This window comes from Orbicella franksi, chromosome 8 (genome assembly GCF_964199315.1).
Source record: "Orbicella franksi chromosome 8, jaOrbFran1.1, whole genome shotgun sequence".
NCBI classification, from domain to species: domain Eukaryota; kingdom Metazoa; phylum Cnidaria; class Anthozoa; order Scleractinia; family Merulinidae; genus Orbicella; species Orbicella franksi.
Genome location: NC_138152.1, coordinates 14,219,646 through 14,231,866, shown reverse-complemented (window position 1 = coordinate 14,231,866; position 12,221 = coordinate 14,219,646). Strand labels below are relative to the sequence as shown.

The 12,221-nt window shown below is 40.3% G+C and overlaps 1 protein-coding gene and 1 long non-coding RNA gene across 3 annotated transcripts in view; one reads left to right on the top strand and one right to left on the bottom strand.

Annotated features, from left to right (window-relative positions):
* Positions 1–12,221, bottom strand: part of LOC145494874 (uncharacterized) — a 246,763-nt gene that overhangs the window by 173,537 nt on the left and 61,005 nt on the right. The window lies entirely within an intron of this gene.
* Positions 111–1,682, top strand: LOC145495033 (uncharacterized). Its single transcript, XM_081474612.1, has 3 exons — positions 111–422; positions 547–1,084; positions 1,296–1,682. Exons 1-3 carry the CDS (start codon positions 181–183, stop codon positions 1,530–1,532), a joined length of 1,017 nt encoding a protein of 338 aa, XP_081330738.1. The 5' UTR covers positions 111–180; the 3' UTR covers positions 1,533–1,682.

The following is a 12,221-nucleotide window of genomic DNA, read 5'->3' as shown; positions in this document are numbered from 1 at the left end:
AATGTCCCATTCTTCCCTAATTGCAAGGGTGTTGTAGCAGTTGAACTTACACAATTTCCAGTTTACCCTACACTTTTTCTTACAGTTTGGTTAGAAGATGAGTCCCCTTCCTCACATAATGTCCTGGAACTGTCATAGGCATGGGTATGGATATCTTCTAGGACAGGTCTAAAAACTGTAATGTTATTCCTAGGAATTCAAACTAGTGAAGATGATTTGTTTGACACTAACACACCTGAAGCACCAACAGAGGATGTGATATATAATAATGATGATGCTGATGAAGATGCGGCAGTTGGGGAGGGAGAGCAAGCAATGGATGTTGATGAAGGGGACCCATTGTGGTCGCCTGACATTGAATTAGATGCCACTTACATGAAAACTGGAGACGATGATGACAGTGAAAAGGGTGAAAAACCAAGGTAAGAATTATGCTACTGTAACAGCTACTTTTCAAGTAATACTATTAAAAGCACTTATTGCAGTTGGTTTTTCTTGTTTAAGACTGATTACCGCCCACCCTGCTTTCTTTTATTTTTCTTTTAGGTTGACTTGTGAGGGAAAGAATGTGCAACAGGAACCAAAAGGAATTGTCTTCTTATCAAAGTTACTGCTCCTATTCCAATACTGCCACCTGTGCTTTGCCACAAGTCCTCATATCAGTGTGTCACAGACAGGGACAATGATAACGATTAAGACAACTTGCAGCATGTGCCAGGGAAGTTACGTTTGGCAGAGTCAGCCGTATCTCCTTGGAAGGTTTCCTGCTGGAAACCTTCTGTTGAGCTTCGCAATCCTTTGTGCAGGTGCTTCTGTTTACAAAGTGTTGTTGGTGTTCAAGCACATGGGGATGCTTGTGTATTCCCAACCCACTTATTATTACCATCAGAGGCATCTCCTAATACCATCAATAATGAAGTTTTGGCGCAACTACCAGGCTCAGATTCTGGAAAAACTGAATGGTAAAGAAGTTGTGCTTGCAGGGGATGGCCGCCACGACAGTATGGGCCACTCAGCAAAATATGGAACCTACACCATATTTTGTTGCACTGTGGGCCTCATCATCCATATTGTACTGATCCAGGTACCAGAAATATCAATTAGTATTACTAATAGTAATTTTATTTCAATAACTTTGCAAAATCCACAAATTACACCATGTTTTTTTGTGGATAATACAACTATTGCATGTTTCACAGTGTGAAAATTTCTGTATGTTAACAGTGTACATGTAATTCAACATGTCACGGCACAATGAATGTTAAAATTGCCAATTGAAACTGACTGTTCCTTAGGCCAATCAAGCCGGTAGCAGCAGCAACATGGAATTTACAGGCCACCAAAAGGCTTTTGCCTTCCTGCTTGGCACAGGCATGATTATAAAGGCCTTTATTTCTGATCGACATATGCAAATAGCCAAGTGGATGCGGGAGACTTGTCCAAAGAAGTGCAAAGAGCTGGGGAAGCCTGTCATTGACCACTTCTTTGACCTATGGCACATTAGTAAAAGTAAGATTCATACCAGTCTGTGAATACTACATACACTAGTGCTAGTTCTTTACTACTGTTTTCCTGCTAGGTCAGCTTAATACAGAGCAAGTGCATATTATGGATATATTGGATCAGGTGGTAAATTGAACACATTTGAGAAAAACTAGAATTTTTATAACACTTTTTGTACAGTATCACATGAAGAAGCTAGTCATAAAAGGGGATAAGTGACGATTTTGGTTGCTTTTCTTTTTTCTTGCTCCAAATTAGCTGAATTTTTGCATGTGGTCTTCAATGTAATAGAAAAACGTGTTCCTGTATTTTTGCCGCTGGTTTTTGCTTCGCTTTATAAAGACGCCGCTAGGAAAACCGAGGGGTTTTTTGCATACGCAATATCCTGAAAACGAAGCAAGGTTTAGCGCAAAAACTACGGGACATTGCTAAACATACCTAAACAAAACTCTATGCGAAATTTGGAGCGTTTTCGACAAAGTTCACTTTTGATTAAAATACCTAACGCCCTTTTCCCGCCGAGGCTGCAAATAAACGAAGCCGGGCCTTTGTTATGATAAACAGAGCCGATCCTTTGTTATAATAACCAAGCCAAGCCTTTGTTATAAGTCGAAATCTCGCCTCGGTTTATCATAACAAAGGATCGGCCCGCCGCGACCGCAGGGACTTTGATCTCACTTAGAAAGCAGCAAAATGTCAATTTCACGCAACGTATAAGCTCAAAAATGTTGATTTTAGGTCAAAAAAGGTTGAAATGTTGATTTCACGTTAACGCGTGACGGCAAGGATGTTGGTTTCACTTAGAAACGGGTGTGGACAAAACCTGGGCTAGCCCATGGGCCAGCCTATGGGCTACCCTGTGGGCTACCCTATGGGCTACCCCCGTAAATTTTTATTTTTTTTTAATTTTTATTTTTTTAAATTTTTTTTCAGACTGTTGTTATTATTATTAATTATTAATTAATAAATTATAATAAATAATTTATGAAATGAAATACTAGGAAGTCTTGCGCACGAAAAAAGCATATCTTCAGACGTGAAACGTCTCACAATGCTGAATAAGCCCAAGGTTATCGATATTAAGTTGAAACCTCTTCGGATTTTCCTCGGCAATCTTCGGCGATCTTCGGAAGTCTTCAGAAAACAGTCGGAGATATACGGAAAATCGTCAAAAACCTTGTTATTAGTTGCTTGGAGATATGAAATGTATCTTGCACACTCGAAGATAACTTCATATTTCCGCACAACCATGTAATATCCTCTATATATTATCATTAATTATTATTAATATCAATAATTAATTGTTATATTGTGAAAAAATACTCGATTTTGATTGTCTAAGAGCAGTGGAATTCAGCTGTAACAAAAAGTGTAACACCAGTGCAAATTACACATCATTCTTCTGGAATACGTTTGCCTGAAAAAACATAGAGGATATTACATGGTTGCGCGGAGATATGAAATTTATCTTCGAGTGTTCAAATCGATATCTCACGAGTGAGCGCAGCGAACAAGTGGGATATCGATTTGAACACGAGAAGATAAATTTCATATCTCCAAGCAACCATGTAATATTCTGTTTATTATATAAACCTACTAATTATGATGTTTTTGACGATTTTCCGAAGATTTCCGAAGATTCTCAAAATGTTGCCCGAAGGTCGTACGAATATTTCCGAACATTTTCCGAACTTCTCCGAAGATATCCGAAGATTGCCGAAGATTGCCAAAGATTGCCGAGGAAGATCCGAAGATGTTTCGACTTAATATCGACTTTCTTTGGCTCATTCAGCAGTGAACAGGGCAAACTTGTCAGAAAATGTTTCGAAATCGATATCTTCACTTGTGAAAATAACATGTTATTTTCACATGTGAAAGATGACTTTTTCGCGCAAAAGATTTCCTGGTATTTCACTGATGTTTATATAATAAAACGGGAAATTTCCTAACGTCAACATTGTCAATTGACAGCTGTCAAAACAAGGTATCCGCTGACCAGTATCACATGACCATATCGCGGTCTTAGCTGTGCACCTCATCCAGTTCATGTGTCTTTTTAAGCTGACTGCTGACCAAGTTACTTTTGCCATTGAATCGTGGGCTCAACGTTTTTCATGTTTATATTACTAATAAGTAATCATACATACGGTTTTTTTTCGTTCAATTTGAATTAATTTGCACTTGTGAGTTTTTCAAAAAGCTGCAATTGGGTGTTTACCTATACTAACGTATGTAAATACTTATTACGAATACTAATTTATTTACTCCTACCTCCTCTCTAGCTCGTCACGCAATCTTTCGTTCCCAGGGATAAGCCTATCAGTCAAAGAACTGCTTAAAAGATTGCGGTATGAGCCGAAAGAACGCCTGTTCAGAAACCAAAAATTAATTAATGGCACAACGCCAAACAGTATAATTTTCTGATGGGTGATACAAAATAGCTCTGGCTGCCGAGGACAATTTGCCAGTTTTGTACGCTTTTGTTGTTATTGGATATCCTTTTGCATGTGAGAAGTGGTCTGGATCTAAAAAAAAGGCGACGTGGAGGCAGCAGCAAGTGACGGTTTTCATGTGACGTCTTTAAATCCTAAACTGCAAATTCGAAAGGTCCCTGAGCTTTCAGTTTTTTTTGGTATTAGATGACTTAAATAGTCGTATTTGTGAAATTTGTTTCTAACATACAGCAGTCGCGGAGGGTCGTGGGTTCAAATGTCATCTTGGACTCGAATTTTTTCTAAGTTTCCTTCGATGCCATTTTATAGCTTGTTGCAGTTTGAATGTCTGATTTTTGTGCATTGACGTCACGTTTTTCTCGCGTGCTGCAGAAACCATTGCAGGTTCAAAGATTAGTCTACCACGTGCACGTAGCGGTTACTTTTGTAGTCACGCTAAGCTCCTCTCGCCCACCCGCACACACCATCGAGTGTTAGGAGACGACAACCGCCTCCCTTCCCAACCCACCCCTCCCCTCTTATCCCATCCCGTCAAGCCCCTGTTTTGATTTGGTGTCAAGTTCGCTCGTGACTCTTATCTCGCTTTATATGCATAATATCTGCTATGCTGCAAAATTTGGCGCTTTTGCAAATCTATAACGATTTGTAACACACAAGAAACTGATGCTGCTACCACCAAAGCAACACTCACCAAGAGCCAGACGCATGTAAACTCAAAAGCATATATAATGTAAAAGTCATTACATATTAATCTGATCAACTTTTCTTGTGACATTTTTAAGTAAGGGAAAGTCTACGAAACTAAAATAACTGACAAACAATTTAAAAAATAAAATGCTGACAACTGCCGACATCTGAAGAGTACCATAAACACAGCTAATAACGTCTTTGCTGTAAAAGTTTGATTTCGTCACTTTCTAAACTGCATTGAATGCTCACTTTGCTAGGGTCGAAGTGAGGATTCCTTGCTTTTATACAATTGGCATAAACGTGGTAATGCTTATTTTCGAAAGTCTTCTTGTACTTTCCTTGGCTTTCGATCCAGACGAAATCATGCTCCTTGTGTCGGATGCAATACTGCTCATCAATTTTTCCCCGGGTGAAGTGGTCTGGCCCATCCCTGATGTTACCATTGCATCCCGCGGCACACTTTTTGATCCGAGAACTGAGTTCGATCAGTTCAAACGGAGTAGTGATCGTTGGCCGTACGGCGGGCTTTGCCGGTTTGCTGTTCTTTCGAATAGTTATGCGAAGGGGGTTGGAAGACGCTTCAGCTGTATACTGCTGGGATGTTACTACTTCTCCCAGGGTCTTTGCATTTGTGTTCTGTTTTGCCTTACTGGAAGTCATGACGTCGGGTGACTTGTTGCGACGCTTTCGTGTGGGCTTTTTAGCGCCCGCATTCTTGTTCACCGCAAATGTTGTCAATGCGGTCAAGTTGTCTTTCTTTTCTTGATTTCTGTACCATTTGAAATACCCTGAAACGTTTTTGTTACGCACTGCTACTGCCATTGTGTGGGCACAAAGTTTTCTGGCCTTGAAGCCCAAGCAGTTGCTATCACATAGGTATCCAGAGTTAGCAACTGCTTTCACTGTGTGGGGCGTTTGCGAGGACTGACTTCTCACCAGAAAACAATTTTGCTCAAAACCCTCACGAACACCCTTTTCCTGGCAAAGCCTCTGTACTTTTTCGGTGAGCAATTTTAAATCTTTCTCCGCGAAAAAATCGGAGAGAGCGTGTAAGTCGATGGTATAATTTTTGTTGAGCTGAGTTTGGGGCGGGGCAGGGCGGTGGCTGTAGACTTTCTTGAAATTTACTGGATCGACCACAACCTTTAAATTGCTGGAGGCGAGATCGCGAGTACCAGGTTGTTCGTCAAAGAAATTAGAATTGTCTTTGACGGAGTTTTGATACTCGGGCCTTAAGATATACGGACTAGAAAGCCCCAGCAAAGTCCGCTGAACATCACGGTGCTGTTTCTCAATAAGCCCTTTTAAATCGTCAACGAAAGTGGCCATGTCAGTGGCTACGAAGTCCTGCCAACGTTTAACAAACGCGTTTGCAGATTCCGGGATGTTGTTTGTCTGCACTTCGTCTCCAAACCCAGCATCGCTTGATGCTTTGGCGCTGACATGATTCCATATTTCGTCTGCCTTATATCGCCTGAAATACTTTGAAAAACAAGGCTCATCAGGTGATTCTGAAAATTCCTGTTCGTCCCATTTCTTAGTTAAAACATCCAACGTTGAGTTGTATTCTTCATAAGAACTGGCAAAAACCAAGCCACCACTGCCAAAAATATCATTTATGATATCATTCGTGAATGATTGTGACAATCGCAGTTTGCGACATTTGTCCTCGATGTTTCTTTGAGCGTGAACTTTACACAACAATGACACCGAACTTGGGAAAACTTGGGCTAGAGCTTGTCACAGCGCTTCTTCTGAATCAGTGCAATAACCCTTTAGGCTGACTTGCAAGCCAGGTACTTGAGCGGAGAGCTTTTGAAACAAGGTCAGGTACGTAGATTTATCTTTTAACATACACAACATTACAGGGCCAAGCATCACTGGGCAGGTTGGTGGATTACTGCGTTTCGTAAATAGAGTTGTGTTTCGATATGTTGTGACCAAAACAAAAAAAGGTCCGAGTTTAAAAGTGACATCTACGTACAACATAGACGTGTGTCCGTCAACCTCGTTACAGCAGAAGTTTACAATGTCTTCAACCTGTTCATCGCTAAACAAAATAACTTTGGGCGATTCATTGTCAAGGCTGTAACACCTAACAAATTTTTTTTCTTCCGTTATCATTTTCTCAGTGATCGCCAAAATGGGATCAGCAATACGTCCTCTAGCGTCCTTTGATTTCAGATATTTTGCCTGTCTTTCATTTCTTGGTAAAGCTCCGATGGAATTACAGTTTTCAAGGTCTCCAACTTCGGTTTCGACCTCGTGGACAGCTCTCTTTAGGCCTTTGCCTTTTTCCTTCGCAGATTTTTCTAGACGGTTACGTGTACTCTTATAAGTTCTTAAATAGGGGATACTGCACGATTTCTCGTTGCCGTGTTGCTTGACCTTTACCTCATGCTCAGGTGCACCAACGAATTCGTATTTGACGAAAACAATGTTGTGATGTTTCCCATCTGGATGGGTCACATCAACGATTGTTTTGTGCAGACTTCTGTCACTAGCATTGACAAATGGCCGGCGGCACACTAATAAGGCATCGGAGTTGTCTCCAACTTTAACCACTTTCTCCACTTTTCCTGTCTTATCGCATCTTGTGTCGTACCACTTTTTTTTGGTCTTGGTTTGAACCCAAGAGCCAAGATCGTCCGACAGCAAGTCTTCACCGTGTTCGAGCGCATCAAGATTAATCAAAAATCGGACGTTGTGCTTAATTCCAACGGGATTTGAGGTTGCAATATATTCCTTGTAATATTGCTCAGCGTTAAGCAAAAGCGGAACAACTGAATCATTAGACCCAGTCTTGTCGAGGAGACTGTTTGGTAAACTCGGTAGCGATTTTCTGCCCAAGTAAAATCTGACATTCTCTGATTTAGAGACTTCACTTTTAATGCTGTGGAGTGAAACAAAAAAGAAAAAATGAATGGTGTATATTGAGTATACTTTTTCAGTATTAATCTACTTATAATATACATCCAGAAATTTCTCGAATCTGATTGGCTTAGAGAAATGCAGTCTTTAGTAAATTCAATGCAGAAATGAGGAAATTCAGTGCAAAAAACAAACGCGGCATCCTGATTGGTTAATAAACAAAGGCAGCCACAGGGGGCCAATCAAACTCTATAGTCTGACACTGATAGAAAACAGTTATCAAAGCTACTGAGCTCGTCGTCTAGTAAAAAAAATGTTTACCTGTTTTCTTCAACGTCAACATTTTCTTCCGATTGGCCACTTTCCGACATCTGCAGCTGACCTTTGGGTAGATTTTTATCTGTAACAGTTTCTGTACTAAAAAGGAAAAGGGCAATAAATAAATATAACAGCTACAATCGAGGTAGGCAATGACCTATGAATGACTTTTTCTGATGGTTTTATCAGTCAATGAACTCACAGCTTTTCCGCGTCAGATCCCTCTTCAGTATCATCTTCATCTGCATCTACGATCACATTGCCCTTGGGTGTGGCCTCTCCCTGTCTCTCCTTGTATTTACGTTGTTTGGAACTGCAGATAAATTGAAATTTTTATAACACTCTCTTCAGTTAATTTCCATTACACATTTTGAAATCCCACACATTTCAACTCGTAATTCAATTTCGTGGATGATAAAAGCAAATTCATATTAACCCACGGGACGTACAAGCGGGGATGCTATCTGGCCATGGGGATGCTACCCCCCCTGAAGTTTTTCGAAGTTTTGAAATAGGATTAAAGACTGGCGGATGCAAGATGGCAGCTCTAATGACGTCATGTGGCGTCATATGACGTCAAAACCAACAAAAAATTACGTCCCAATAGACGTGCTACTGTGCCCTAAAAGAGGTAAAACCTTATGAAAACCCTATGAGCGGGGGGGGGGGGGGGGGGGGGCCTCCACTCTCCTCCTGTACGACGTGGGAGTATGGATTTGCTTGTACGTCCGAGGGTTAATGTCTGAAGCCACTGACATGAAAGTAATTTAAATAGATGAGACCTTAGTTTCTATAAAACTTACATCGATGCAGCGTCAGAAGAGCCTTGTCCCTAAGAGGTAAAAGATAAAATAAATATAAATGGGATAATTCTTACGAAGAGCACAATCGTTCAGTAATTTTATAACATCCATGTTATGGTCACTAGATAGCAGTCGAAACAAGGTATCGTCAAACTGGCGTCACTCAAACTCCAAAGGCTACCTTAATTTTGCTAGGACCTCCTCTTGAACTCTCCTTGCGTCTCACTCTGCTTTCTGTGTAAGCTGAGATCCGGCTCAGATTTATCGCATGCTGAAAATGGATACAATTATAGCATGGTTATACTGACAATTCGGCTAATCAACATACAAACGGAATACCATGTTGGAGTTCTAGCAGTTGCACTCTTATAAGGCGTTTCCATACTGTGCTCTCTAAGTTTCTGTGAATCATTTTGACGGATAACTCGAGTACGGAATAACGTACAGACCTGACGCTTGGACAAGTTGTTTATATATTCGTTTTCTACAACCTGTAATAGTTGACTTAATAGTTTTAGATTTATTTTTTTCTCGGCGTGACGTTGGCGTGACAGTGAAACCCACCTATTGGCATGATGCATCTTAGCCTTAGCCTTAGGAATCGATAGAGAACAGGAACTGTGATTTGCCAGTCCAAGAGTACACTTAATTCATCAAATGAACCATTCCAAAACAAACGGACACGCACACAAAAGCCCCTGGATGTGCATGGGCTGTAAAAGGGTTACGTCATAAAACCAACCTGTTCATCACTGTCAGATTCCCCACTTGATATTAAAATGCAATTCTCTTCATGCGCAGGAGCAACTTTGGAGTTTTTATTTTTACTCTTGCTCTTCACTTCCTTTCCTTTTCTTTTTTTAGCTGGTGAGGCATCGATGCAGATTGTGACAGGAGAAAGAGGCTGAAATAAATAAGTCATAAGTTTTAGTGCTTGTGGTATTTATTGTCACCCGTGCCTTTGTCGTTTTACCCTATGAAAACCGTAACATCAAAGAATTGAAGCCAGCTTTAAAAGTAATCAACAAAATGGACGTTCAAGCAGCGAACGCAAATCAACCGGGCGAGCACGTGTAGTCTATTTCAGAAGATACAATGTAAGACGCGGTAAAAACTGTTCCTGCAAATTTCAATTGTACTCTTGCATCTTACCGAGGTATGAAATTTACTACTTTTTCTGCACACGTAAGTTCAAAATTCTAAGAAACGAGATTTGGAAAAAGCCATTTAAAAACGCGGGATGCAGGAATTTCGTAAAAAAGGAGCGGGCCCCAGTAGCTCACCGACAAAACAGGGAATATGCGAAAAAAAAAATCAACAACGTGCAGAGAAAGAGAAAGAGCAGCCCTTACAAATAAGCGAAGCAAGATAAAACAAAACAAAACACTTATAACCATAAAGGCAGTTTACAAGTTAAGCTTCACTATCTAAATTACCCCGACCTGCTCCCGTACTGGCCTCGTAGCTCAGTCGGGGTCAAGTTTTTTTTTTCGTTCCGTGGGAACCCTCCCAAAACTCCTTTTAAAGGGTAGTAACCCCAGGGGCTTTGGCGTATCGGCAGTATTGCCGACTACCGGCACCATAAAACTCACCAACACCATTTAATTGCTATAAGTTAACCTTCTCTATCGCCGAATCATACAGCAATGTCGTAAACGTAACATGTCAACTGGGTTTAATCCTGATTTGTTTGTCTGTTTGTTTTGATTATTTTTTTTGAGAGAGATTTTTTCGTGAAATTTGCCGCTCCCATTTTTGCGGAATTAGGTTTCTGCGAAGAAAAGGCGCGTGTAAATTCAGAAATGATTTGTTCGACTAAAGTTTTTTCCAGGAAACACTGGAATGGTTTTGATGACACAATTAAATCACGTTTCTTGCATTTTTGACATATTTAGATGTAAAGAAGCAATTGAAGTTCTAATTGAGTATTTGATCTCTTTACTAACGGACGGAAAAATTCTACTTAATCGCTGCGCGCTAATGTATCCGAAACCATTATTAAATAAAGAAATAAACTAAAAATTGATATAATCGATTATAACTGATGCATATCGCGGGATATCGAAACAGATTGGACACGCTGGGCCGGCCGGCATGAGCGGACACGATGGTTTTCTAAAACAAATGATTTCACGAACCCATAAAGGAAAGAATCATTCGGAAGTTTGATTTTGCTATTCAAAAATAAAGGGATAAGTTGCGCGATAACAAACAAAACATTTTCTGAGAAATGGCTAATAGAACTGACCTTTCCACGTGGACAGTTTCCAAATCCTGGTGTAGGCTTCGTCAACTTCAAGCTCTCGCCAGAGTCACTCTGATCACTCGTTCCACCAGACTGAAAGTAGAAAAAAGTGTTGACGAAGTGGGTCACTAGATAATTTTTCGTGGAAGACTTTTGTAGTAACAAATAAAATCAAATGGTAACAAACTTATGTACCTGGCAAGACTGGAGTAAAGCAATTGCTGTGGCCTCTGCATCCCCTTCTTTTTGGTACTCGGACCATTTCTCACTTGGAGAAGGGCATCCCCTGACAATACTAGCGTACGAAAGAGGCGATTTGTCTTCGGATGAAGAATCCATTTTCCAAAATTATAAAAAACTTTGCAAGTAAAGTCTATCCGAAGCGAAGCTTTGTGTTAGTCACGTTGTGTGCTATTATGTTACATAAGCAATCGGAATAACATGGTGTCAACTGAAACTGTCTTGTTTCCTTAGGAAATTTTGAAAAAAAGCAGAACACTGCCTGTCAGTTGCTCATTCATTAAGAGACTTATGCTGTGTTTACGCTTGAACATTTTATCGAGGTATTGGAGTTAACTTACATAGGTAAATATTTTGTGCGTGTGAACGCCAACTAATTCCACGGAAAACGCCGCCCGAGAAAATAGAAAGTTAACAAATTATTTAGTACTATTTAACCCTCAGGCATGGTTAAGGTCAGTAACCAAGGTTGAGATGACAGATATACCCGCTTGCGGTCGCATAGTATTTCACATCTCGTGGTGACCAGATTGCGTCAGTCTCATTCGATCACGTTTTCATTGTTTCCACGTTTTTTACCTAACTATCAATCTGGTCTCCTTCTTTGCCAAATCCGGACCAACCACTAGGACAATGTAATCAACGAAATTTCTTGGTTAAAGGGATTTAAACCAGAATTGGTTTCTTGGTTTAACTTGCCATGTTTTTGCATGTCCAGCGCGCATTGTATTTTAAAGAGAAATTGGGCTCGACTTCTTGAGGTGTTGCAAAAGCAAGAGCCGCTGAAATCTTGAGACCTGATTTGGCAGCTCAAAAACAATAAAATAAAACGTGAGGACTACAACAGCTTTTCTTTTTCTTTGGCCGCAATTCAATTTGATGGTTATCGTGATCGATGACAGATCGGCTATTTAAGCCAGTATAAACACAGTACTAATGTACTATCTTTAACATCTTACAGCTGTACTTCCACTACAAAGGACTTAAATCAACTTCTCTACAATAAATACGAGGTTCGTTGAGGCTACCAAGGCAAACACTCGATAGTTCATTGATAAGTTGGGACCCCGGAAAAAAACCCTGCTGTTGGTTCAAGCT